Consider the following 26,624-nt stretch of genomic DNA (forward strand, 5'->3'; position numbering starts at 1 on the left):
TTTTTGTTGCTACAACATAATCCACTCTTCATACTCCCACTGTGCTGCTTAAAGAATATTTGAGTATGGGGGAAATTCAAAGGCACATAGCATTTCTGATGTCACTATAAACTCACTCTTCAGGGATACTTTGTAAAGAATCAGAATTTTTTGAAGTTTGGATTGCAAACTTTCTCAATAAAGTCTGGTGTGCTTTTAAACATTATATGCCAACAACTAACAGTTACCAAACGTTTGTTCAGGTATACAATTTTCTAATTCCATGGTGACATCTAGCATCACTACAACTAAGGAGGAAGTCAAATGAGCCACCAGTCCCTTCCCAATGATGTGTGCACAAAAATCAGTATTAATTCAGTCTAATTACACTTTTAAATCAAAGCTTTTGCAAAAGTCAATATATATCTTTATATAAGTTTTATTAACCATACAGTACATTAGCATTTCCTTTGAAAAGCTTAGACCTTGCTAAGCAGTTTTAATGAAAGCAATAATATAGTGCTATCTGCATACAGAAATCCACTACATTCACACAGACAACCTTAAATTCCTCCAATAAACAGTCATGTCAAAATCTACAATTTACTGAAAATACAAAGTCGGTTTCAACAAAAGCAAAAATGTTCCTGTGGTTGAGTAAAACCTGTTTTCTAACATGAATAGTTTAGTTTGCAGTCATAAAGACACTAAGCTTGGGACAAAGAAAGTATTTCCTAGAAGCTCAAAATGAGACTTAAATTTTTGTAACTATGAAATGGCATGCAAACATACAGATTTGTTGCTGATTATCTCTCTCTCTTATAAAAGACTTACTGGGCCAGAGTAAAGCAGGTATTTTTACATGTTTGTTTATACAATGACCTCTCCCCTCACACTAAAAATGTCACATACAGAACATTTTATCGGCTGTTTTTGCCACAAATGCTGCTTCTTTAAATTTGAATACTACATCCTTCAGAACCCCATGACAGGCGCAACAATCCAAACAACTTTCAGAAAGCTTAATACCTAAATTTGCTGGTTTTCCTTTACAGAAAGTATATACAAGTTTATAAATCCATGACAGGGATATTACAATTATATTAACATCAACTCATTAACTGGATTCAAAAGGTACTTGCATTCTGTAAGGACTCTATGGCTGCTGCCCATTCAACAGTTCTATCAAGGCACTGTACAGTCATTAAATCTCTACTATTCTCCAAGATGTGCTGAAGAATATTGTGAACGTGTTAAAGTTGTTAAAAAGCCCTGAGTCAGAACCTTCATATTTACCACAGGCTTAGGTATAAAAATGGCACATACTAAAACTTCTGCAGATAACAGTTTTGCCTTGTCAACACAAAAAAAGTTATGAAATGCATGAAAAGACAATAGTGTGAATTCCAGCAACTTATGCAAGGATGATATACAATGTACATTGTGGCAAATCACACACTTCCATCGTATGTAATTTATACAGTCAGTAAAAAAAAAAAACTTTTGCAATGTATTCGGACATCAAAACTGATGAAGCAAAACAAAACTGATGTGTTCCCCATCCCTTCCCAAAGACAAAGAACAACTAGAGAAGAATTCAGTACTTTGACAGAAAGGAGGTAGCACTGCTAAAAGTTAAGATTGTAGTGTTGTTGGTTTTGTTTTTGGTTTTGTGTTTTTTTTTTTTTTAAAGTGAAAACTTGACCCATGCAGCACAAAGAACAGGATAGGCTCTTCAGTTCACCAGCTGCTACTGTAAGAGTAAAATTAAGTTTCTGACATTTTGTAGAGGAAGCTTAGATCACTAGCTCAAAGTAGCTTCTTCAAACAATTTAGTGTTTACACAAACTGCAATTAATACTGCTAAAAATAATTAGGCATACATAAAACTTCATCTCTAGAAAATATCTACACAACAAGTACTTAAATCAGATTATTTTTAGAAGACCATTTCATGTCTTTAAAAGAAGCTAAAATACCGATTGTAAGACTATGCTAACAAGGCACAAGTACTTGTGCAAATCTGCTATATTCTCACCCAGTCCAAGTTAAGAACAACACCTCTGAATCAAACTTTCACATTTACAAAGTAACTTGTTTATCATCTTGCCAGTGTAAGTTTCAGTATCCACTTCAGCAAAAAAGGGGTTCCTCCAAACCCCAACAGACAAGTACACAGTATTTCAACAAATGGAAAGTAGGTAATAATAGCCCAAATTTTGAGAAGTGCCATATGAGCTCAGGGTAATTGATAGACAGTAGGTTTGGGGAAAAAAGTAGTCAAACATAGTTATACAGAAGTTAAGAAGCTACAACTATTTAGCATATTCTGTTAGCCTCTTAGGTTGTCTTTATACTTTAAATCACTGTGTACTGATGTGACCGTTTATGTATTTTACTAAATGGAAAAAAAAAGTATTTTACTTAAACATCTGGGCACACCTCACACCTTAACAATACACATTATTAGGTGCCTTCTTGATTGTTTCAAGAAACAAACTACGATACTTCATTCAATTTAATTTCAAATGGGGGATACTCATAATCAAAGATTGCAACTTTTACATTTTATGATTTTACAGTATATTAAGAGATAAACGACTTACTGATTTTTTTCTAATTTTCACTTTGCTCCCCAATAATAGTAATGAGATTTACACTTTCATCTTTGCTGAAGACAGAGGCACAATGACATATCCTCAACTCTCCTACTTGTTAAATCCCTTTGGCTTCCAACTGAGCTTCTGTTTTTCATCCTTCGATTATTTGTTATCCAATTAAACATTCACACTCTGTGCATACTGCACAGATGATACCAGACTAAATTGAGTGAATGAATTTACTAGCTACCTCAGCAACACTAGTCCACCTTCTACATCAGAATCCAAAGACAGCGTGTGAATCTAAATATTTCCATAAATGATACTGGATTTGCAAACATTTTTCCTCATTAAGTTTTTTGAAAGGCAAGCACTGTATAGCCTTCCCAATATAAGACTCTTTCACCTGTTACTAAGTGGACTATATTAATAATTCAAGCATGTTTATTAGCTTACCTAGTTTTTCCAATTCAGTTGTTTCTCGTGGCATCATAATAGCATCAAGTTGACATAATTTAATTTCAACTGGCACACAGCAATGCCGAACAAGTCCAATCACAAACTTGTATGCAGTCACATGCATCTGGTGTGACTACAGTATAGAAGACTATAGCTTCTCCTAGAACACCACCTTCAGTTATTGTCTCTATTTCGATAGGACTGTGAAGGCATCCAAATACTGAGTGTTATAAAGTAACTTGCAGCTTCCCTGTTGAAAAGCACAAGCCTAACAGAGCACTTGCCTATCTATGCTACAATATGCGCCTCTTGCAGACAAGGACTATTTAACATTCAACTCCAGTTTCCCACCCAGGATGCTTTAGATCAGTTTTTACTCAGCTGAATTATTCAAATGATGCTAAGTTGGAATACTTTCAAGTATTTCTGGCTTGGTCCAGTGAAGAAGAATTAGGAAAATCCCAACTGCTATACTGAGGTTTCAGTTTTGAGCTGCATTATCAACAAGAAATCTGCCCTGCCTTTGTGCTCACAGCAGTTTATAGAGGTCCCCTTGAAAAATAAATAGGACACAATATTCAAAATGTCTACCAGAGCCAGAGGAAACCAAGGTACCATCTGATACATTACAGGCTAAAACTTAGAATGGATTTTCAAATAGCACATCCTATTATAAAATTATTTTTAGAGGAAGACTGACAGGAAACTGAAGCCTACTATACTGTAGCTGTCAAACATACTACAAAAAAATAATCAGACCTAGTGACATGCATATTGGCCAAATAAAAATTGCAATGAACACTCAGGTGCACTCAGAGCTTAAGTGGAGATAGTGAAATGCTGAACTGAAAAAAAGCCTGATATCAAAAACTTTCCAAAGCTCCTCGAAATTTTGGTATTTTAGAATAGGAACCCAAGAAGCAAGAAAAGGGAGGACTATTTCATTTGGTGAAGGCAGACACACAGATTATCTGAGAACAGATGACTACTAGTATATAAATAAAACAGACTACTATATCGACTCCAGATTGAGATTGTATCCAATGAAAAATTACTGAAAAGAATGACGAACATTTGCAATTCTGGATCAGGACTGAAGGTGGCTATAGAAAGGCTGCGTATTACATAACTTTGCTATGTTAAAAGCCACTCTACATACATTTTTCCCATATAACACTGTAGTTGTTTCCTGGAAAACTCTATTCAGCGTTGAAACCTTACTGGTTAAAAGTTCACCTATCTTTACAGTTTACTAGTAACATTCTTCTGAGATTTCTGCCAATGTTTGCACAATTCTGGCAAATCAACATAAGCTTCAAATGACTGAGAATATTTTATCTAAAGAGATCACAATTTTATACCTTTATCCTTACATGAATCTTCCTCTGAACTATCCCTTTTTCCACCTTTTTGACATACACAATGAGAATTAAATGAGAAATTAATCTCAGCTGCAAGTAAGGCACCTAAATGACTCCAGCATGGATTTTTTTTTATAGTTCTGCAAAGAGCACATCCAAATGAAGTCTGTACAATGGCAAAAGGCTACATGAACTATGCACTCAAAAAACTGCCAAAACACTTAGGAGTGAGCACACATTCCTTTTAGCTACAGGAGATCCTTATATCAGCATAATTTCTTCCATGCAAAAAGATGGAAGGATGTACTTGTTATCAAAATGTTAATAGTTTGCAGTTCTTGACAGTACCATTTTCGGAGTCAGGAACACCTCTTTGTCACATCAGTGACAGCTAACTCCTTCAGCAAACTTCAACTCACCCAGGCATGACTCACAAAATTCACTGCTCTGTCAGCAGTATCTTCATTTGCAGTATTACCCAGTAATGTTCACAGATAAGTCCTAGTGTTAACACCCAACTTAGATGAATAAGCAATATTAAATCTTCTCTTTTGCTGTTGATACTGTTTGCCTGGAGAAAACAAAACTAATTTAAGAGAGGAAATCTTGCAAAATCTCTAGTTTTTCCTAATCCATAGACCCAGAATTTTTTAAATGGCCCCACATATATATATATGTTCCTCTACAAACGATCAAATTCACTCATCTGAAACGGCTGACCCACTGCTCGCATGTTTTCCTTTCCAGTCAAGATAAAAGCAATACCATACAAAATTATGTGGCTAGCAGAATGAAGAAGTTCACTATTTAAGTTGGCTTGAACCTGTTAGACTAAAGTTCAGTTTTGGGAACATAATGTTTCTAAACTAGATTTTTCTTTTTACCGTTTCTTTCCCAATCCATCCTCAGCAAAGGGCATGATAAAGTTAGAATTACCATAACATTGTATTTTGAGGTCCAATCTTATGGGAATAGTATATTTATTACTACTGTGTATACACTTTGTATTGGTTTTGCATTATTGTATATTTCAAGACAGAATTATTGTGAATCATAACTGTCACAGGAAATTTCTACATTGTCCAGAAATGCATAAACCAAAAAAAAAATGCTAAATATTTATATTTGATATTAACTGACAATACAAAAAACCCCCTTACATCACTTGACACCTGATACACACATTAAAAAACATGAACGAAACCAAAATAAGATTGTCCCTTTAAACTTTAAGGGGAAGAAGAAGACAGAAAGAAAAGGAAAAAAAAGACTGCTTTAATAGCTTCAGGCTTAGATGTTTACTGGTAAAGCTAAAAGCTGACTGTTCAAATACTGTTCTCTTATTTGGTGTGTTCACAGTCTTTAAACAACTATCATGTAATGAACCTATGCTACAGTATTAGAAATGTTTTCATTAGAACCCTTTACTGCCTTTCAAACTTACGGAGATTTAAATCATCAAAATGTCCTTACTATTTCATAAGCTAATAAGAGACATTGGTTCCACTACTTAATACAAAAGGATCCTTCGTTCAATTGCTTTGCGGCATATAGGGCATTCACTCATTCGGTCTCCACAGAGTTGACATGTTCCATGGCCACAAAGAAAGATCATATTCTTCAGACGGTCCAAACAGACAGGACACATAGTCTGTAAAAGAGTTTGACAGGTTACACAGTCAATGGCAGTAGCGATACAGTATCAAATATGCAATATATAAATTATTGAAATTTAACAATAAATATGCCTTCTTAGGCATAACAGATCATTGCCATAGCATAACCCTGCCACTAACCTGAAAGCTAAGAATTTTTTTTTTAAATCACATTTTTACTTCACATTGACTTAAAATATTTGGGCTTCTCCTACCCCATCAAGATGAAAAAACCCCTATGTATCTTTTTTCCTAATATGATCCCTTTAAGAAAGACAATCCAGTAGTAGGTTGACATCACATTCTCAATATCATTACCCAAGTTTGCAACATTAAGACATTCTTCAGCAATGTTCCCCTTAATGTCATGTAATCTTCCAGGGAACACACACCACAGTGTACAATGCTTGGGTAATGATTTACCAATTTCTTCTCAGGCTACCTAATAATTCATATACTTACCTTTAAACACCAAGCACTAAACACATACAGAAGTAATAAAAATGCTGCATGATCAATATTATATGTAAAGATTCAATGCTGGTAATTCCAGCCTTTGTTCATGGAAGTTATCTGGATTTTCAACCAAAAGAACACCTCAAGTTTCAAATGAAGAACAATTTAATAGATCTGTGACCTTCAGTTGTAACAGTAGCACAGCAAACTTTTAAAATCAGTTTTAATTGCTGAGCATTAAAGTGACAGCCAATGCCCAAAAAAGATGTCCTAAAAGTTCTTCAATAGCAAAGTTCATTTTGTACCAAGCCACTAAGGAACAATGTCCTTCACCTTTTGTCACATGCAGAAATTGAAGTTTTGGTAAGGCATGTTCCTTCACCATAAACATACTGCAGCCACATTAGGATTTCATTTATAACAGTTTGTCAAAGGTTAGTAAATGAATAGATGTTATAACAGATAATTGTTAAGACCGTTCTGTAGTCCAACAAATCAAATTTAAGATGTCCTCAGATCTGAGACACACTACTTACATCTAACACTTATAAATGTTGATCTCACATATAATATGAAATACTGACAGGGTTTATATTTCAAATGCAAATTCATTTTATCACCACCTTGCACCTGTGACTTGTTTCCATACTCATGGTCAGGGGTTTACTTCAGTTTGTTCATCTCATGGCAGAGAGAATCCATAGCAGGAAACCTATTCAGTACAACCTTAAAGCATACCTTCTATCAATAGGTATTGGCTCCTAGGGTAGATAGCTTAGTTGAAGACCAAAAAAATTCACCAGCAGTCTGCTTATACAGAGTTTAAAGTGGCATGGAATCTGGCCAAACGCCTATTTTAATCTCCAGGATACCAGTACAATGGGCTAGCAGGAATGTAAAACTTTCAGATAAAACCCTATGTCAATTTATATTTAAAAAAACCCCTTCACTCTCCCCAAAAATGCTGTGCTCCAGCTTTGCCAGAATTTCCACAGTACTGTAAGAAAACACTCTCAAACTAAAAATCTGCAAAAGACCAACTGTCTGTCAGTCAGTCCTGCTCATTTTTCCATTCACACCAAGTCATCACCTTCACATCCCACTGGGACAATTAGAGCATTCTTCCTTCAGTAACCTACAGTCCTCAAATATCAAACAGCTATTTCTAATTAATATATAGCTGTCCCGTGACAAGTGTCTATAACCTGGTAGTACTGACATGACACCCTTTGACAAAGGATTGACAAAGCAAACCCGAACCTTACCTTTGGAGAAAAAACTTGTAGCCTTTATTCTATGTTTTTAGTGTAATTATTTGCTTTTGTGCCTAAATATAATGTCAGAATTACTGAAGTTACAAGGGTCTGTTTCTCTCCAAATGCCACACCATCATTTGAAAATGAAAACATCCATCAAGGGACTGAGAACTAATAAAAAAAATAATCTGTTCAAACACCATTATTTTTGATTGTTTCATTCAGTGAAGCACAGAAAACCTAACATTTTCATTTTTACACATCTTTTCTGCAATTGCATGCAGCATTAGCAAATTGCCCAATTTCTCCTGCTTAGTACAAATGCAGAGTATATAAAATACATTAGCTATTTAATTTCTTAATATGATACTATTTTAACATTTAAGTTACTTCATACAGTAGGAGAATTCAGCTGGCAGGAACAACCAAACTTCCTGTTTGCTATGCAGTTCTATTCTGACAAGGATTTTCTAGATTAGATCAGCAGCTTCCCAGTGGGATACAAGCCTAAACATCTGAGTTTTACCCAACTTTCAAGGAGCTTTCATTACTTAACCACCAGCTTATACGCACTTTTACACTGGAAGAAAGTTCACTGCATGCCTTACACCCAGTTTGTGCCAGAGCAGCCAGAAATAAGCAGTATCTGTTTCTATTGTACTATTAGTTTGTTAGAATATCCTCTGCGTGAAACCACACTCTACTTTTTTTATCCACATGAAACATTTGACTCCCATCTTTTGAATGAAAGCAAATGGCATAAAAAGGCACTATACTTGTTCTGTGTGAGAATTACTTCTTTGGATAAGTAAAAGTAGTCTGAAAAAGTGCTCATCATACCTTTAAGTATAACTAGGTTTGCAATTCAAATCAATTTTTACCACTAACAAGGCATTTTAAACTGCCTGAAACAGCAATTCCTCATTTCTAAAAACAGTTTTTCCAACAATATACAGGTGCACAGTGACAAAATAAATTTATTTTTAAGGAGAAAGAAAGTGATGTAAGTATGGTGAAGGAACATACGTAAGATATCAGACAGATGATGGTGATTATGTATGAAATGGAATGAAGGTATTGCAATTACAGTCAAAAGGGTTCACATTCAGGGAATCCCTGAAGAATGGTGTGGTCATCAGATGTGGGAGATTCTGTTGACATCAGCATCACTTCTGCTTGGCACCAGAAATGGTTTTAAAAGCTTGCTGCACTAACATATTAGATTATCATTGAAGGTATGAGTTGAAACATAGGATTATACCTGCTGAAAGAGAACAAATTAATTTTAAGTACAAAAATATCAATGTAAGATGAAGACTGAACTGTTAAAACACAAATCAAAAGAATACACAATTATAGCGGAATACTGTGCATCATTTCCAGCACAAATTTAAAAGACGAGATGACTAATTTTAATCATATCCAACTTGATACTCACAAGTATGATTCATAACTTGCCCTGTCACAAGACTAAGCAGAAAAGACACTAAGGAAAACATGAAAGAGTCGCAAATGAAGATGCACACAAGAATGACCAGAACCACCTCTTTGTAGTCAGAGGCATTGAACAATCTTCAGTTTTATACTGATTTAAAATAAATTATTGGACAAAAGGGTATTTCAAAGCAAAAGAGTGCACTTGAATTCCCAAAGAATTCCAGTATTAGATCTTTCTTACTATTGCAAATATGAAAACCAAATATGAAAATACAAGTAGAAAATGACATGTATGAAGTAGTCTCTTCTCCCTAATACAGCATAACTTTCTAGTTAGAAAGCTTCTGGCTAGCAAATCCCAAAGACAAAATTGTTAAGAATACAAAAACCCTAAGTTTTTTCAGTTTTCCTTAATCAAGAAGAAAAACTGTAACAAAGTAGTTTTCCTTTCATGTCCCTATACATAAAAGCATTAGCATACCGAAATAGAACTCCCATCTTTTAGAAACTCCTAAAATAACGTAACCAGAAAAGAAAAATATACATCTGAATAGATTACTTGCATTTAAACATTCATCTGCATGTTTTGCATCTATCATTTTACATGCCAAAGCAGTAGCCTTATTCTTTTCATCCAGTGTTAAAAAGTGAACGAGTAGATGTAAGAAGTCAGAGATATCTAGAAACTCCCAACGTTATCATCGAGACAGACATGCATTTTTCAAATGACAATTTTTAATCTGCATGTTCTTTTGCAGACAAAAGAATCTGCTTTGAATTGTATATTTGAATTTCTGTTACTGGGGTGTTGGCCAAGTTCCCATACAACAGGAACAGCTCTTCACAGACATGCCACTGAGGTTAAAATTTGGCAGCATATCAGTTCACAAATTTAAGGCATTTAGAGATATGGGCTGTAAAACTGGTGATCTAAACACTTGAGTCTTAGCTTTCACACACATGAACAGCTGAGAACAACAACTACCAGGACTAAATGTGATGCTGGCATCACTGAAGTATTACTGACTACTGTAAGCCTACAAGAGGAAAAGACAAGTAACACAGTAAGAACACTTCTCTGTTTCCTGTATCCATGAAAAGTCTCTTCCACTTGTGTTATACATAAGGAAGCCAAAAATCTCACTATCGGGGTTCTAAGAGAGTGAGTTCATAAAATAGTCAGATACCCAGGTCCTTTACTGCTGAAAAATCTCAAAATCAAGTTTTCCTTTGTGCAGATGGAAAAGCAAGGAAACAATTTAGTAATTTAACATAGGAAAGTTCTGCATGTAGACCACTACTTAAGCACTTCTAATGGAACTAGACTTACAGATGTAACAAATTCAAATAGATAACTGTCAGTTATCCAAAACATTAATTTTTGTTTTTTGGTTAGGTTTCTAAATTGCATGTAACTCAACAGCGAATAATCAATACAATCTACAGTCAACTTTTATAAATTTCCTCCTGCAAACACTATGCATAATTCCAAAAGACAAACCTTACCATTTACATTCCAAATATTCAAATTACATGTACAGTAGTTTCAAAGGTTTTAATTTTGCAACCATAAAATTTTTTGAAGAGTACATAAACTATAGCCTTCATACAACAGGTAACTGCCAGCCATTATTCAAAGGCAGTTCATGAAACAGACAAGTAAAGATTGAGGTAGATACAGAATAATGAAGAATATCTACTTTTATTACTTTCTGTGAAAACAGCTTCTGCTGTACCTGTACACTCAGGTCAGCTAAACAGGCAGAGAACATACTGAGCAGAGCATTCTTGTTTAGTCACACCAACACAGATGCTCTAATAGGTGGATTATCAAACACGGCCACTTGATTTTTATTTTTTTTTTTTAAACCTGTACATAGAAGACATACAAGCCACATCTCACACACAAGATATTGGTTATTTAACAGAAATTTAAGAACTGAAGCACTTTGACATGTCATTTTGTTTTAAATAACAGAAGATGCATTGGCTTTTTCAATTTTAGTGGTTCATAAAATTTTTATCCAGCACTTTTACCTGTTCCTTGATGTCTTGTAACTGTTGCTGCAGCTTCTGAACATCCGCATTGACATTGGTGTTGTCTTTGTCTTTCTGCAAAACTGGAATGTTTCCACTTGCTGTAATTTAGAGAAAATAAAGATATGTGATTATGCATCAATCTAATGAAACAGGAATGATTATTTCCAGTGCACTAACTACATTTTTTCAATTATCTGAAATGTTAGTCAAACATATTTGATAGTCTAATTACATTCACTATGACAGCACTGCAGCTCAATTCATAAAGAACTTTGAGTTCTTTGACTTCTCTGAGCAGCAATGCTGCTTTGACAACTATTTCCTCAATAATGATGCTCAAAATGTCTGCAGCCCCTTAATGTTCTCACGAGTTCTTACTTGGCAGTGAAGTTCCTGCAGTAAATTTTTTTGCACATGTAAAGAGCAAAGTCAAATTATTTCACACTGAAAAGACTTCTTATCTACATAACCAATTTATTTGCTGTTCAAAACTGCACAAGCATCTTGGAAGTTCTTTGTTCAAAATTTGAACAAACTCAGATTAACATTCCTGTATTTGACTGACCCGGGAAGCAATGTAAGAAACAGAAAAATTGAGAAGTATTTCAGATTTTAAATTTCCAGTGTGAGTATTAAAAACCTGATTTTAAGGATTATTCTTGTATTTATCTATTTAAGAACAGTATGACACGAATGACCTAAATGCCAATTCACATAAACTCAATTCAAACACTGCATACACACACAGAGTAAATGCAAATAATTAACAGAAACTATTCAGAGAAGTCACAAGTTTAAAAACCAGTCAAAGCAAGAGAAGTCAAACCAAACAATCTATCATTAAAGTTGCTTGTACCTAGAAGCAAAATATTTACCATTCCTTCATCAGTCAGAGAGTTCCAGGAGTAAAAAAAAAAGCAAAGCAAAGCAAAAAACCCAAAACATTTCTTTGCTCATGTGCACAGTTACAGACAATCTTCAGCTTTTGCTTCACAGGACATTAATAAGTGGCCAAGAAGTCATATATGTTTCAGCTTCTACTCTAGATTCTGGAAGCAATCCTTTAGTGCAGTAACTGGTGTCACCATTGCAGCTGCTGCTACCAATGTAGGAACAGCAAATGGATACTTGGCTCAACACTGTTTTTATTAAACCTTTCTTTAAAAAGGAGAGGAAAGATTTAGGTCATTCAAAAGAATGAGAATAAGAAGTTGGTGGGGGAAGGTGAAAGAGTACGGGTTTTGGAGTCACTCACAAATATCGTCAGTGGTATCTTCTGTACCTTTCCCTCCGCAGCACATTATGAAAGGCACTCTTCGCTCAACCACTGCCCGACACTGTACACATTTCTTCATCAAGCTTGCACAATCTGAGGGGACATAGAAATAAATCAACTCTGAGTCCTGATATTTCATTTTTCTTCCTTCCTATCCATGAACTTGTTTATTTACAGCAATGCCATAATAGATGCTTGTAATACAAATAACTACTTGTGTTCATCTTTGCATCATTTTCTGCAAATCACACCTATAAACAGCGTCTTGGCTGGGAACTGAAGTAAACCTGTTTATCTTCTTTTAATGTATTTCAAGCGAGCAGGTTCCTCCTCCTCCAAATGGATATCTATTCCACAAAAATTACAGAAGTTAAAAAAGTAAAATCACACACATTTCAGACCAGAACTTCCAAGAATGTCTTGACTACCTGTTTTTAACTTTAGAACAAAGATCTCACTTACTGTCCTAATGCTCCAGGGGCAAACAGGTGTGGCTCCTTACCCTTAAGAGTAAACCTGTATCTTTTGATATAATCCTAGCAAGGAGGCTGTAATTTTTCTACAAAAGGCAAATTATTATGTCTCATAAATGCTGAAGGTTACTGTGAATCAACAGAGTGGGTCCTATAAACTACACAGACTTGAAGACTCTCTCTCATCCTGCTTGAACAAGACATTCAGAGAATAATCTGGAAAGAAATCATCTACATCTCTGTTAAACCTTTTGCTGTCCTTGTTACAGCTTAGACCTGGTAATGTGTATTGCACTGCTGAAATCCTTCACCACAGCAATCAATCTTTTTGCTGTCTTCTTCCTGGGAAACTAATCAAAAAAAAACTTCTCTCATCATCTTTCAACTGCAGATAGTGAAAGAGGCCAGATCAGTGATTCAATGTCAGGTCTCTCAGCCAGAACAGAGGAAGAAACAAGACTTCTTTAGTGAGACCAAGCAATCAGTTACTTATGGGAATGATTACAGTACCTCTTATGTAGATTCTCAGCAACAAGGACTGCTCTTCTCTAGGCAAATACCCTTCAACAAAGCCCTGAAATGCCTGTTGACAAGGTAATGGCTGCATTCTCACCCACATATTCTCCAAAAAAAAAAATCTGGAGATCTCCTATGTCTTTTTTTGATACATAAGACAAATCAGAGTGAATCATAACCAGTGCTCTTTGCAAAGATGTATGATGTGTGTTTTAGGGAAAAATATAGCCCATGTGTAAATCTGTACATTCGTAATGAAGATTATTAAAGATTTATTTACAATATTCTTTCAGAACACCTTCTGCACACCTGAATGCAAAAAAATCCACAAAGCAGCAATAAAATTAATTCTAATTACCTTCAGAAGTTTTAATGATATACAGCAGGCTTCTATAAACTAAGCAAGCCTACTCACAATTAAATAATTCAGACAGAAGAGTGCTTGCTTTCTGAATTTTTGAAAATCTCCAGTTTGTCCCCCAATTATTTCATTACCAACATGCCAATAATGCCAAAATTCTGACCAGTGCACCAGACTATCAAGTAAATTGGACCTGAAGTCAGATTACTGATGAGCTTTTAGCAATCTGATTAAAAATATTGTTTCACAACTACTTCAAAAAGAACTTCTGTCAAGTTTACTTACTCTCACAGGCACACATATGACCACAAGGCTGGAAAAGCACTGCTGCCTTTTTGTCTGAACATACTACACATTCTTCAATCTGCAAAGAACAGTAAGCACACATATGAGAAAATTTTATCTCCTGCTCTCTACATTAATTTGCTTTTATACTCTCTTTGGCAAGGCATGTGAACTTTAAGTAGCTCCATCTAGTGTTATTTTAACTAACTCAGCACCTCAAAATGCAACTTAAATGAGTTGTCATGCTGACTTCTAAGACTAGATATTTCCTGGCAATATTTATACGTTCAGTACACTGACAGGTACAGAGAAGCAGCTAAGGCAGTATATGTTTCTTTTTCTTTATTCTTTCCCCCTCCTTTGCTCTACCATATATACTTGATTTGGGGTTGTTCAGCCTGGAGAGGAGAAGGCTCCAGGAAGACCTTATTCCAGACTGTCAGTACTTAAAAGGAGGCCTATAAGAAAGATGGGGACAAACATTTTAGCAGGCCTGTTGTGATAGGACAAGGGGTAATGGTTTTAAACTAAAACAGGGTAGATTTAGGGAGAAATATTTTACAATGAAGGTGGTGAAACACTAGAACAAGTTGTGCCCAGCGAGGTGGTAAATGTCCCATCCCTGGAAACATTCAAGGTCAGGCTGGACGGGGCTCTGAGCAACCTGATCTAGTGGAAGGCGTCCCTGCTCATTGCAGGGGCGTTGGACTAGATAACTAACTTTAAGGGTCCCTTCCAAATCAAACTATTCTACGGTTCTATGAAATTCACTTACAAGAGACTTTTACAGTAATCTGTTTCAATAGTCTGTGTTAGGGTTTCTCAAGTCCTTTAACGTGATGAACTGTATACATAGTGTGACCAGAGATACCACATACCAGTCCATTCAGACTGGCCTGGACCACCTCTTCCAGTTCATAGAACTGTTGTCCAGGTTCATTCATTTCTTAGCCTTGCAGGTATTACTATAAGTTTTTATATAAAAGAATGTAAGAGAAGTATTGAACAGATATTCCACACACTCAATTTAATTTACCAGAAGAAATCAAAGAAAGGTTATCCATATAGGTTAGCTTTCATCTGGGAAAGCTGATTTCCATAGATTAGCTTCTTTAGATGCATGAGTGGAATTAGAAGTGCTCTGAATCACCCAGTGGCAGAACCTTTTCACTGACTATGACGAAAGTCTAGAGAAAAGGAGCTCACACTATGTTAACATTCAGCCTTTGAAAATATGCACTGCACAACAGTGAACAGTATAAGAAGTAAGAATACGAGAGCGAATAGTATAAACAGTAAAAATTCATATTTACAATTCCTATATTTACTTGCAGGTAGAGGAAAAAAAAACATACCACAAAAGCAGACTAGTCAAAGATAGTTTGGAAAAGACAAGAAGAGAGTGGGTTTTCTACAGATCGGAAAAATCCGTGTGTGGAACACTGTATTTTTATTTATTTATTTTTTTTAAACAGCCAAAAGGCAACAGAAGGACAAGACTTGGTGGTTATGTGGAATGAAAGAATACTCAAATAGAAAAGCAACAGCTGTGCACCCATACAGTCACAAATACTTGGGAGCAACCATTTGAGAAACCCGAGGACCTTACTGGGATTAGGTCGCCAAAACAGGGCACAACTGGTTGATACTCTGAAGGAGAAAGACAGCATGAGATTCATGATTCCAAAGAAAGAGAAGGTGGAAGCTGAAAGTAATTATTATCTTCAAAAACAAGCACATATTCACTAACTCAGTTTACAGGCAAATCATCTTTCCAAACAGCCTTAAGGAATAAAAGAACACAGAATAACTGAATATTACTGAAGGAAATTATACTTCACAAAAAGCAGGAATTTATCTTAACAGAAAAAAAAATACCGTGGGGTGGGGAGGGAGGGAGGGAAAGGGGAATAGCATTTATTTAAATAAAGCATCCTCAGGTGACTGTATTAGGAACTCTGAGAACCTGAACAATAAAGACATTGCAAGGTGGGGAGAGAATGAGGGGAAGGTGGGACATGAGTACAGGCAAACAGAAAAGAGTAACATACAATGTTGGGACAAGATATCATTACACAATTCAAAATTAATTCCATCCAGTGAGACACCTGTAGGGCGAAATACCACTTAAAATACACTACACTTTTCCTTGATCTCCGTTTTTACTTTTCCATTAAAACCAGAAAGAGAACCAATGAACTTTGGAAGTTTTTACCTTTGTCCTAGACTGAACTTGTTCTTTACAGATGAGGCATTTTTTCACCCGTGGTGAGCACAGAGAACACGTGGCAATGTGTCCACATGGGCCAAACAGAGTATCTCTCTTCATGTCTGAACACACCATACATTCTTCTAAGGTTTCAGAATCATTGTTGATCATAGATGGACTTCGGGAACCAACCTGACCACTACAAAGAAATCTTGTAGTCAGACTTTCAAAAATTTTTTAAATTCTTAATTTAAAATGCACATCAACTGGCTGTTTATCTATATACTCCTATGCATTCAAGCACCATAAAGCAATCTGAACTGCATTTTCCCAAACACACAGTTGATACTAGAGTGCAAGGTCACATGCTCAGATAAGACATTGTACAGAAACAGGCCACACAGGTTAGAATAGTATCTTGTGAACATAAAAAACCCCTTCCCTCCCATCCTAAGAGTTTACTTTATTAATAGAGACATACCCTGTAGATTCAGAACTGCACAGCTTAACACCTTAATCTTGAATATACTTCCAATGCTTAGCAAATGACAGGCTTGTAAAAGAACCCCCAAACTCCCGCAGTGAATTCACCTCGGATCTTCGTCCTATGCTGCTGCTCACCCGGCAGAGGGAGCGCACGTTGAACCTAACCAGCTCATTCCTACAGCCCTCGCAAGCCCATAAAAGGCGGCGAGAAAGAACAGCCACAGGCATGAGGCTGAGACAGATGGACAGACACAGACAGAAAGACACTGAAGAAAATAAGCACCTTACACACCAGGGCAGCATCAACAAAAATAGTCTCTCAGTGACATTTTGAAAGTACATTTTTGATTTCCATACAGGAATTAAGGAGGAGAATCATGTAAGCCAATGATGGGAACACAACTAGGACAAGTAGCAAGCTGAAACTTCTTATACTGCATGCACTTGATAGCATGACATTTAACTGAAATCATAATTCCTAGAGAAGTGCTTCTGACACATCAGGCCTACCCCCTCCTCTTTTTACAGAATTACACAATCATTCAGGTTGACAGGTACTCAGGAGGTCACCCTCTCAAAGCAGCGTCAACACTGAATTCACACCAGGTTATACTGGGCTTTGCCCATTCCAGCCTTCAAAACTCGCATGGACAGAGATCTCACAACCTCCCTGGGCAACCTGTCACAATGCTTAGTTATTCTTTCAGTGACTTCCCCCTCCCCATTTTTTCTGGGATGGTTTGAAGTTCTACCAAACTCCACTTGCACGTTGCCACCTTCCCATTCTCCTCCCTTCTGTATTAACATGTATGAAAGCCCTATAAGACTTGTGTAAGTTTCAACTAATGTATTTGTAAATAGCATTCAATGTACCATAGAAAATAAAGAATTAACTGAAAGTCAAGAAAAAGCTTGTATGTATTAACACTATTGCTAATCAAGGCACAATGTTTTAAATACATCAGTTAATCTACAGAAAGCAGAGATTTGGAAACTGCATACTTTATGAATATACAAACCTGACTTTTTCTTTGTGACACTTAGCCAGTGCTTTGCACAGACTAGGATCAGGGCAGAGATCGAGAGGAGACTGACCCTTCTTATTACGAATACTGAGGTCAGCTCCGTTGGCTGCCAGGAAGCAGGCAATAGATGCTGCACTCTTCTTCTCTGCTCCCTGAGTGCCAAGTCCCATTATTAACTGAAAGAAAACAAATACGTCAGCAACTTAAGAGACTCTCTAAACAGTTAGGGATAGTCTGGCTAAAGGAAAACTACTTGACACAGGCACATACAGACACACATACATATAGATCTGTAAGCCCAAGGAAGCACGTCTAGAACTAAAATCAAAACAATCATATGGTTGCTTAATTTTGAGTCAGCTATACTCCACCCCCCTTTAAAGGAACTAAGATTCAGCAAGGAATAGTTCAGCTATTGAAGCATTCAGTCTCCTGCACACCCATACTCACTTGTGTAGTGGCTTTCCTTCTATATAAGCACTGTAAGGGGCAAAGTCCCAGTGGGTATATTCAGAATACACTTGCAGTATACTGAAATCCCTGGGTTCAGGCAAATCACCACAAAAATCAGCAAAAATTCACCACACTGGACTGAAAACATAGCTAAGCAGAGAAATGAATGCACACTTACTTTTAGTCTAGTGAGTAAAGCATCTGCCCAAGAAAGACTTTGGTTGCCTTCTCAGCCTGAAGGGATTTAAATTCACATACTCTCCTAATCATCTACTGCTCCTTTGCCCTTTTACAAGTATTACTGCATTTCTGAATTAGTGTACCTGTTATGTACGATTCACAAGGGCAGATATAAAAACAAAGAGAGAAGGCTCGCTACCATAGCCCAGCAAGGAGAGGATTCACCTACTCTGCAGTATTCCGAGCCTGCTCCCAACGTCTTTTTGTATTAAAGGTTGATCAGGTAAAATGCGTAAGTGTAATGCAGACTACATATAACATGAAACTGCTGGCACCACTAAAAATCCCTCAGCAAACTACACCAGACTATATTCAAAGAACAGCTTTGGCACAGCTGGGTCAGCTCCAATTCAAGAAGTGTTAAGTGCTGAATTCCAGAAATACAAAGGCTTCAACACTAGGATAAAGGCAGGATTTTGTATGCACCTTTTACATTAATTAAGTGCCCAACTTGACTGGTGTACATCTTTCTATGCCATTTTCAGTTTGTACAATCTATCCCTGCAACTGGTCTTTTAAAAGCTGGGTGTCAAGTATCATTCCTAAAAATTGGATTAACTACCATTCTGTATTTAAAGAAGCAGATATGCTATTTTTGACAAAAAAGCATGGAATGAATTTGAAATACCAGATACGTGTCACTGCAGCCCCAAATGCTGCATATCTTGAAGTCTGAACTACAAAGAAAACTGTTTTCAAAAACCCTCTAGTTATTTCCCCCACCCCTCAGAGGTGACTTGTGAAGAAAAAGGCTTGGTTGGGGTCCATGACTTGCAGCACATGAAGTATATATTAGATGTCTTTACCCTGCCTTGATAACTGTAAGATTATCCTTTTCATTGTACAGCCACTCAGTTCCCTAGGGAAGCAATTTTTTTAACTTCAGTCTATACATTTGTTTCTAGCTAGGAGTTCTTATATAAGTATGTATTGCTGAGCTGCTACAAGAGTCTTGAAGGTCACTTCATGAATTCACAGATACTCACGGTCCTGCATTCTTTCCTATGATAAGGTACAAACAGCACTTATAAATTCCGTTTACGAAGTTTACAATACTAGTAAAAAGTATTGTTTCATATTTTAAACTGTGCCCAAAGCAAAAACTAACAAATGGTTGGTCCAACCAACTTCATCAAATAAGAAACATCTAAAATCCTGCAAGAGAAATTTTTGTTCTTTTTCAGTTTATTAAATTGAAAAAGAAAGAAATCATTATTTGTTGAAATGCTACGGAGGCACCCTACAGGGCTCAGGAGGTTGGTATCTTCAAGACAGTAGTCCAAGTTAAAGTTTAGCCAAGCAAAAGTAAGCTCTAAAATACTCAATATCTACATATTAGATTCGCTATCACATCAACTAATCTGACACGTTTCCCGATCTTTAAAGGAATTAACAAAAATTAATTAAAAAAACCCAGATTCCATCAATTTAACTTCAGTCATCATATTCACAAAAAGGAAGCCTTACTGTTTCCCACACTAAGATATTAATCCTACTTGTCTTGTATTATCCATCACCTGTTTTGCAGTTCTACACAACACAAATTACAAAGGTGTCCTTGGATAGCTTTAAAGGTCCAGATGCCTGCATGTATTTTAGCAGCCTAGATCCTGTCTTTTTTTGTGGTATGTTTTGGGCCAAAGGTGGCTTACTATTAAAACTGTTTACCAGTAAAATCTAGTTTATAGCATTTTTACATTACCTTTATTTAAATAACAGTAGGTACATTCAAGTATTGTTCTCATTTCCTGTTTTCCACAAAACAAGATTTTCAAGATAGTTTGATCTGCTGATCATCTTAAAGAATTTTCAGGTATATTTTAGCCAGGCTTTACTCCACCTTTTACATTTCAGCCACATCTTATGTTGCTGCCACATAAAATTAAAATAAGCAAGTTTTCACCTCTTCTCTGAAGGCACGTATCTTCTCCACACTACTTAAACCTCCCAAATTTTCTGTTAGGCAAAAATTTTCCCTGCAGCTAAACAAAGCGTAAAAAATGACTGATAGCTTGATCAAGCTTAATATAGGAGGTACTGGTTGATCGTGATTTTTTTTAAACATTAGAACATTTTTAGGTGATCGGAGATACAATCATGGAGGAATTTTTTTGCTTTTGTTTGTTGCAGTGTCTTCCCTCTCGCCCTTTTAAAATTGTTATTTTAATAGAAATAAACCAAAAGTATAATTACTTTTTTTTTAAACCAAGGATACAACTCAAATGAAACTAGAAGAAAAAAATTCTTTGAAACATAAAATCCCCCCAAACTAATATTTAAAAAGGTGGTAGAAAAAAACCTCAATTCTTGCATTAAAAAAGTCAAAACACAATGTCTCTAGTTTCATTGTGGATACCACTAATAAGATGGGCAACAGAGAAACCTAGTCATGAATGGTGAATCAGAGAAAAAATATTTATCTCCTGTTCATTCGTTTCACAATTAAATACATGCACACAAAGTATTTTGGCCACCTCTCACAGAGCGCGTTTCAGATCATGGAAGTAACTGAGCTGTAATTGCTTTCCTCCTCTCACTTAAAAGGACACAAGCATTTTCCTACATACGCCAGTCATTTTAAATCTCTTTTCAAAGCTTATTCCAGTGTATTTCACTGAGCTTAAGTAATCAGTCTGAAAAACATTTGTTGTACGGTGGAATTACATTTTGAACAAAGGCTTTTTAATAAACTTCATAGGGTTTTTTTTGAATGAAATGCAAAAAACTTACCACCCACAGTTAAAATTAGGAAAATATTATGACACTAGTAACTAATGATTTGGCAAATCTGATCCACCATTATGCTGTGCATCTTTAATATTTGAAGAAAAAGCTGTTGTTTTTCTCAATCCCAATCACTCCAGAATTGTATTTCTCCTTTGCCTATCAGCAAAACTATAAACTTCATCTTTGCACATGGGGTTCACACAGCTTTCTGGGAGTGAATATTTATTTTTTCAATAAGACATTTTGATCTTTATTACCTTGACTATTTCCCTATTACAGCACAGTTTCTGAAATTAACTCTGTCAGAAACATACATAATAATAAACACACGAAGATTAGGAATGCCTTGTTCTAGCAGAATAAACTTTCAGGTGATTATAGAAACAGCTAAACAATTAAAGCTAAAGACATGCAAGATGCTGAATCACAGAAAACAATTCTAGTCTTATTCTGTACTGTAATACCATTTATGTGTCTTTCCTGAAGAGCTACTTTTGATTTTTTGGCAGCCTTACATATTCACTATGAAGGTAGATTTGCAGAAATATTTTGAACTAAATAACCCTATTTTTATTTAACAAGGATAATGACTACATGTGAAAAGCCACATATAACAATATGATTTCTGCCTACTGAATGTCTACATAAACTTACGCTGCCAAAACTAAGTTCAACAGTACAGAACTAGACAAACTAGACAAATAAAGAGACAAATGTACAGGAAAAAAAAGGAATAAATAAATGCATTTTATTTACTGTGTTCTTTGATGGCTCCCAAGCAGTATCTACCTTGCCCACATCTTGCATGTCTTGGAGTTGGCGGAGCTGTGACAGGGTGTGGTGTCTCAGGGCTTCATGCAGGGGAGTATCCCCATCTTTATCCTGAATATCCAGCTTAGCACCTGCACGGACCAAGAGCTGAAAAGAGAGAGAACCCAATTTAAAACTCAAAAAAAGCTATTTATTCCTTTTTAAACTAATTTCAGGAAACTGTGGTTTAGGATGCTCTAGGAGGTCCAGAAAGGTTATTCTGTTATCTTGCTACAATTCACAGTCGAGTTCATTTTCCATACTTGGAGCTCAGCCCTCATCTGAGGCATTTATCTCTTTCAAATATCAAGCTTATTTCAGCAGAAGCCTAATGCTTGCCTGTACTCTGAGGGAGCGCTGCAAGAGATGCTATTTTAGAGGATTCCTTCTATTATTGAAAACCTCTAATTCTTACAAGATAGCCTACAAACAACATAACCTATTACAGCAAAATATCAGAAACAGAACAAGTGGGCAATACTTTATATATGCATATATTCTTCAATATTAGGTTTTAATGACCTCAAAAATTACCACTTTCACACCATGCTAAGCTTTACAACTTAATTTGCAGCATCTTCCCATTAGCAAAGTAGTTAAGCAGGTACTTAGGTCTACCCTTATTCAGCAGAAGACAAAAAACAATGACACTGATCTCAGAACACTTTGGAAAGTAATGAACTGTAAGACTCATCTTTAATGCTAATTTTATGCATGGGTTTGTCGGGGTTTGAGCCCAGGTCACATGACACGAAAGCAAGCATAAGGCTGCATAGGCCAACCTATTCATACTGCCTTTGCATACAGCCCTCCCATAATTCAATGCACTAGAAGTTTCTTAAATACGCTGTTAAACAAAAAAATTCAACACATGCTGACAAATAACAATTGCCCCTAAAAATTAAACCGTCACTGTCGTTATTCAGAAACCTGTAGATAGCAGCTGAGGTTTTAACTTTAGTTTTGAGCTTTTGCTACTCTGCAAAATTCAGATTAGCAGCAGAGACAAAAGACATAGCCTAGAAACAGGAATACATGAAGGGGGATCTCCCTCTTCAGAACCCACATGCTTGCAAGCATTTCAGCCTCTTGGAATCAAAGAATCTCAGATTCTAGAAAAGTCTAAAAGAAAAAGTTTAAAAACTTAAAAGAAATTCAGAACTTAATTTTCAAAGAAATATCTGCCTGTAATTGACTGCAGCTTACCATTTTCCCCAACCTTTTCTTCCACAAGTGAAACCAAGAAAACCAGCTAATAGTTGCAACAGTCTCCCCCCAACTTCTTACACACCCTAAATGGACTTACTCTGGCCCAATTTTTTTTCTCATACTCATATCTTGTGTCTGCCACTATTTACTGCTTAAGAGTTTCTGCTGGAAGAAAATCTGTAAGAACTCTTTTCAGAGCCACCTGGAATCCTTGGCTACCATGGAAATTCAAAGACTCTGCAGAAGGTAAAAAAAAAAAAGGGGGGGGGGGGAAGGAAGTCAAACCACCACCCTCTGTCATAGCAGCAGAGCTTTTAAAAGAACCCTGCTACCTTTGACCACTATTCCACAGATGCCTGAGGGTACAACCCAGTCCTGGAAGGTACCCAATAGGAATTAATTTTGAAATACACAGCCAACATGTTCTCTGCATGGCTGCACAAGTTATTTTAGGATTTCTCAAAGTTAATCCAACTCTGAAGTACGGATACTCTACAGGGTCATTCACTTAAACATTCTCAGATATAAGCATGACAGTCCAATACACATGCTAGTTCTTCTACGTGCCTACCTTCCTGCTCATCTGCTACATTAGTATTGTATTCCCAGGTACCGTGTCAGTTCCAGAAGGGCACAAGAGCTCACCAAATATAGCTGCCAAATAGCTTGTAGGATGCAAGTGACACTGACTCTAGGAAACCATTCTTTTGGTAGCAAGCAGTTCCAGTTATAGGGCTGTATCACATGTTTCACTGTAATGGGATCACATCCATCAACCCCATGAGATGGAGAAACTTTACGGCAAAATAATACTAAACAGAAACACAGATATAGGTCTGCGTAGCGGGGACAATTCTCTGTAGGCCTGAATAAGAGACAGATTTTAATATAGGATGCCTCTCTCTCCACAAAGACAAAGGAAAAAAATTTAAGCAGAGGACCAAGGCCAGGTTGATGTAGTCACTCAGGGAACATCTCCTATAGCAGTTAGTGCGCTCTCTGAGGCTCAACAGCCCACGCCAGCAACCCAAACACTAAATCACATAGGTCCCATACGGACAGTGCACACAAGCCAGAATGGGCAAGCTCTGCCAGACTCCCGTTTCCTGTGCCAGTAACAAAGTTTTGTTAAACTGAAATATTAGCTGTTGCAGCCATGCAAGCAAAAAACAGAAATAGCATTACTTTCACCGTCAAGGTACTTCTGTTACTGCTTATAGCTCTCCCAAGCTAAGAACAGGGAAAGTTACACACTCAGAAGACTGAAAAGTAGTTAAACTTGTAAAAAGATGTATCAGCTACAATTTGCAAAAGCTATGAGCAAGAATAATTACTTATACAGCAAAAGGCATCAAAAAATGCTATCTGAAGGTCCCATTACAGGACCGCAAGACTCAGACACGTAACAGAGGAACACATGCTCCCTTATTCAACAAGGAGGGATGCTGGAATTGGCAACCACAGAGGTACACATACAAAAATTTAGCATTCCTGAAACGTCCTTCATATTGCTGACTGACCTTCTGTGCAAGTTGGCAGGTTTCTGAATTGATCAAAATTTATCATACAAACATTCAACGGCTCCATGTTGCTAAATCATTTTTCAAATGTTCTTGAAGTACCCATGTCTTAACAGCTACAATCAGCTTGAGTCAAGTACCATTAACCATATGGCTTATTGCAAATAAGATACTTACCCTAACAATTTGCGTATGTTGTCGTTCAACGGCAAGGTGCAGAGCAGTTTGCTGGTTAACATTCTGGATATCCAGGTTAGCATTGCCCTGAAAAATATTCAAAGCATTAGAGCATTATCATCACAGTAACTGGCACTGAATACGACCCTAACTATGATTCCTTGTTTGGAGATACGACAGCAGAAGTGATTAAATACTTCATTCACTGTACAGATGCTGATCCGTTGAATCAAACTAGGTATCAGATTTTTCAGTCCCTCTGCACCATTAGGCCATTGTAACGATCTCAAAGGCAAGTTTGACCTTTAGAGCTCACCACATGTCCTTCCCTGCTCCATTGCTTCTACACTGCCATTGCAGGCATAAAGCAGCAAACTATTTTCACATCAGATGTTTAACTGATGTGTGACATTTAAATCCTCCTGAGAAAAGAGTCCTTACCTGATGCACCAAAAGTTCAGCTACTTCCACATGATTATTGAGAGCTGCCAGATGCAAGGCAGTGTAACCATCATCTTTTTTCTCATCAACAATCCATGGTCGTGGTAACTTGGACAACAGTACCCGCATTGCACTGAAATAAACATGCAGAGGTGGCATAAATGCACCTATAATGTATTTCTTGAATGACGACAGGGCAACAGTAAAACAATATGCATTCTCAAAACTACAAAGTAGTAGTAGCTAAAGTAACATTAGTATTTTTTCAAAAAGAGAAAGTGGGTAAAAAGCTATACCAAAAGTTCCAAAGCATAATAATTTCATGTTCAGTTCCTTCTAGTTAAAGCATACAAACTAACCAGACAATACCCAAGAGTGTGGGAATCAGATTTTTTCAGAAGAATGTTTTCTAGCACTAGAAATTACCTTAAAAAAAAGTATTCACACAAATTCTGAAACATAGGTGACAGAATTGTTATCCCTCAAAATCCTTATAGCATCCTTTACTTAATTATTTAATGAGCAAGTTCCACTACATTACATTTCTTTAAAATCATCACTTTATAAGCTGATGCCATGAGCTCTAACAATGAAGGCTTTCAATTTCTAAGATAAAACTGGAGTAGACACAGACAAAATAAATGCTTAAACTGTAAAGCAAATTAGTGGAATATTTTCGTAACAGATAGCAGCTGAGTATAACATACTAAGTCCGGTACTCCACCCCTTCTGTATGTGCTTACCAGGATGCCTACCAAAGGGGATTTGTCATCTTACACCTCAAATTCAAGGGTGGGGAAAAGCAACTGGATTACTAGAGTATTAAAGTAGACTATTAAGTCCAAAGACTGCTGTGTTAAGGGTATTAATACCACCATGCTAGATAAACAAATTGCTCAATCTTGTATTCTCTTAGGAATAGACTTTTCTTAAGTTCACATGTCTTCACTTAGTTTTTGGAATAGGTAAGTAACCAAACTTAATTCCCTTATTGTCTTATCCTTATAAACAGCACATGCAGCTCCCTTGCGACAGCTCCTCAGAGACATCAGAAAACCAGAAACTGCTGTAACCTTGTGTCAGTAAACCTCTTCTGTCATTTGATCTTCCTCTACTGTTGAAGCAACATGCTATTTACAGGAGAAACAGAGATTCTTCACAAAATTCAAACTT

General features: G+C 36.5%; 1 protein-coding gene across 6 annotated transcripts in view; it reads right to left on the reverse strand.

The window, feature by feature from the left end:
- Positions 1 to 402: 402 nt before the first annotated feature.
- The window catches only part of MIB1 (MIB E3 ubiquitin protein ligase 1), an 82,519-nt gene continuing 56,297 nt past the window's right edge, over positions 403 to 26,624 (reverse strand). For 2 of the 6 annotated variants that reach the window (XM_074820932.1, XM_074820972.1), the window contains 9 exons: positions 25,452 to 25,584; positions 25,011 to 25,097; positions 22,051 to 22,212; positions 17,869 to 18,050; positions 16,370 to 16,562; positions 14,155 to 14,233; positions 12,499 to 12,612; positions 11,241 to 11,341; positions 403 to 6,050 (listed from right to left, as the gene is read on the reverse strand). In XM_074820932.1, the coding sequence (XP_074677033.1) occupies positions 5,910 to 6,050; positions 11,241 to 11,341; positions 12,499 to 12,612; positions 14,155 to 14,233; positions 16,370 to 16,562; positions 17,869 to 18,050; positions 22,051 to 22,212; positions 25,011 to 25,097; positions 25,452 to 25,584 (1,192 nt within the window). In that variant the 3' untranslated portion in view covers positions 403 to 5,909. Of the gene's footprint in view, positions 6,051 to 8,853; positions 9,031 to 11,240; positions 11,342 to 12,498; positions 12,613 to 14,154; positions 14,234 to 16,369; positions 16,563 to 17,868; positions 18,051 to 22,050; positions 22,213 to 25,010; positions 25,098 to 25,451; positions 25,585 to 26,624 lie in introns of all 6 variants that reach the window. The other 4 variants (XM_074820941.1, XR_012622864.1, XM_074820951.1 and 1 more) reach the window with 4 other exon arrangements.

This window comes from Strix aluco, chromosome 1 (genome assembly GCF_031877795.1).
Source record: "Strix aluco isolate bStrAlu1 chromosome 1, bStrAlu1.hap1, whole genome shotgun sequence".
NCBI lineage: Eukaryota > Metazoa > Chordata > Aves > Strigiformes > Strigidae > Strix > Strix aluco.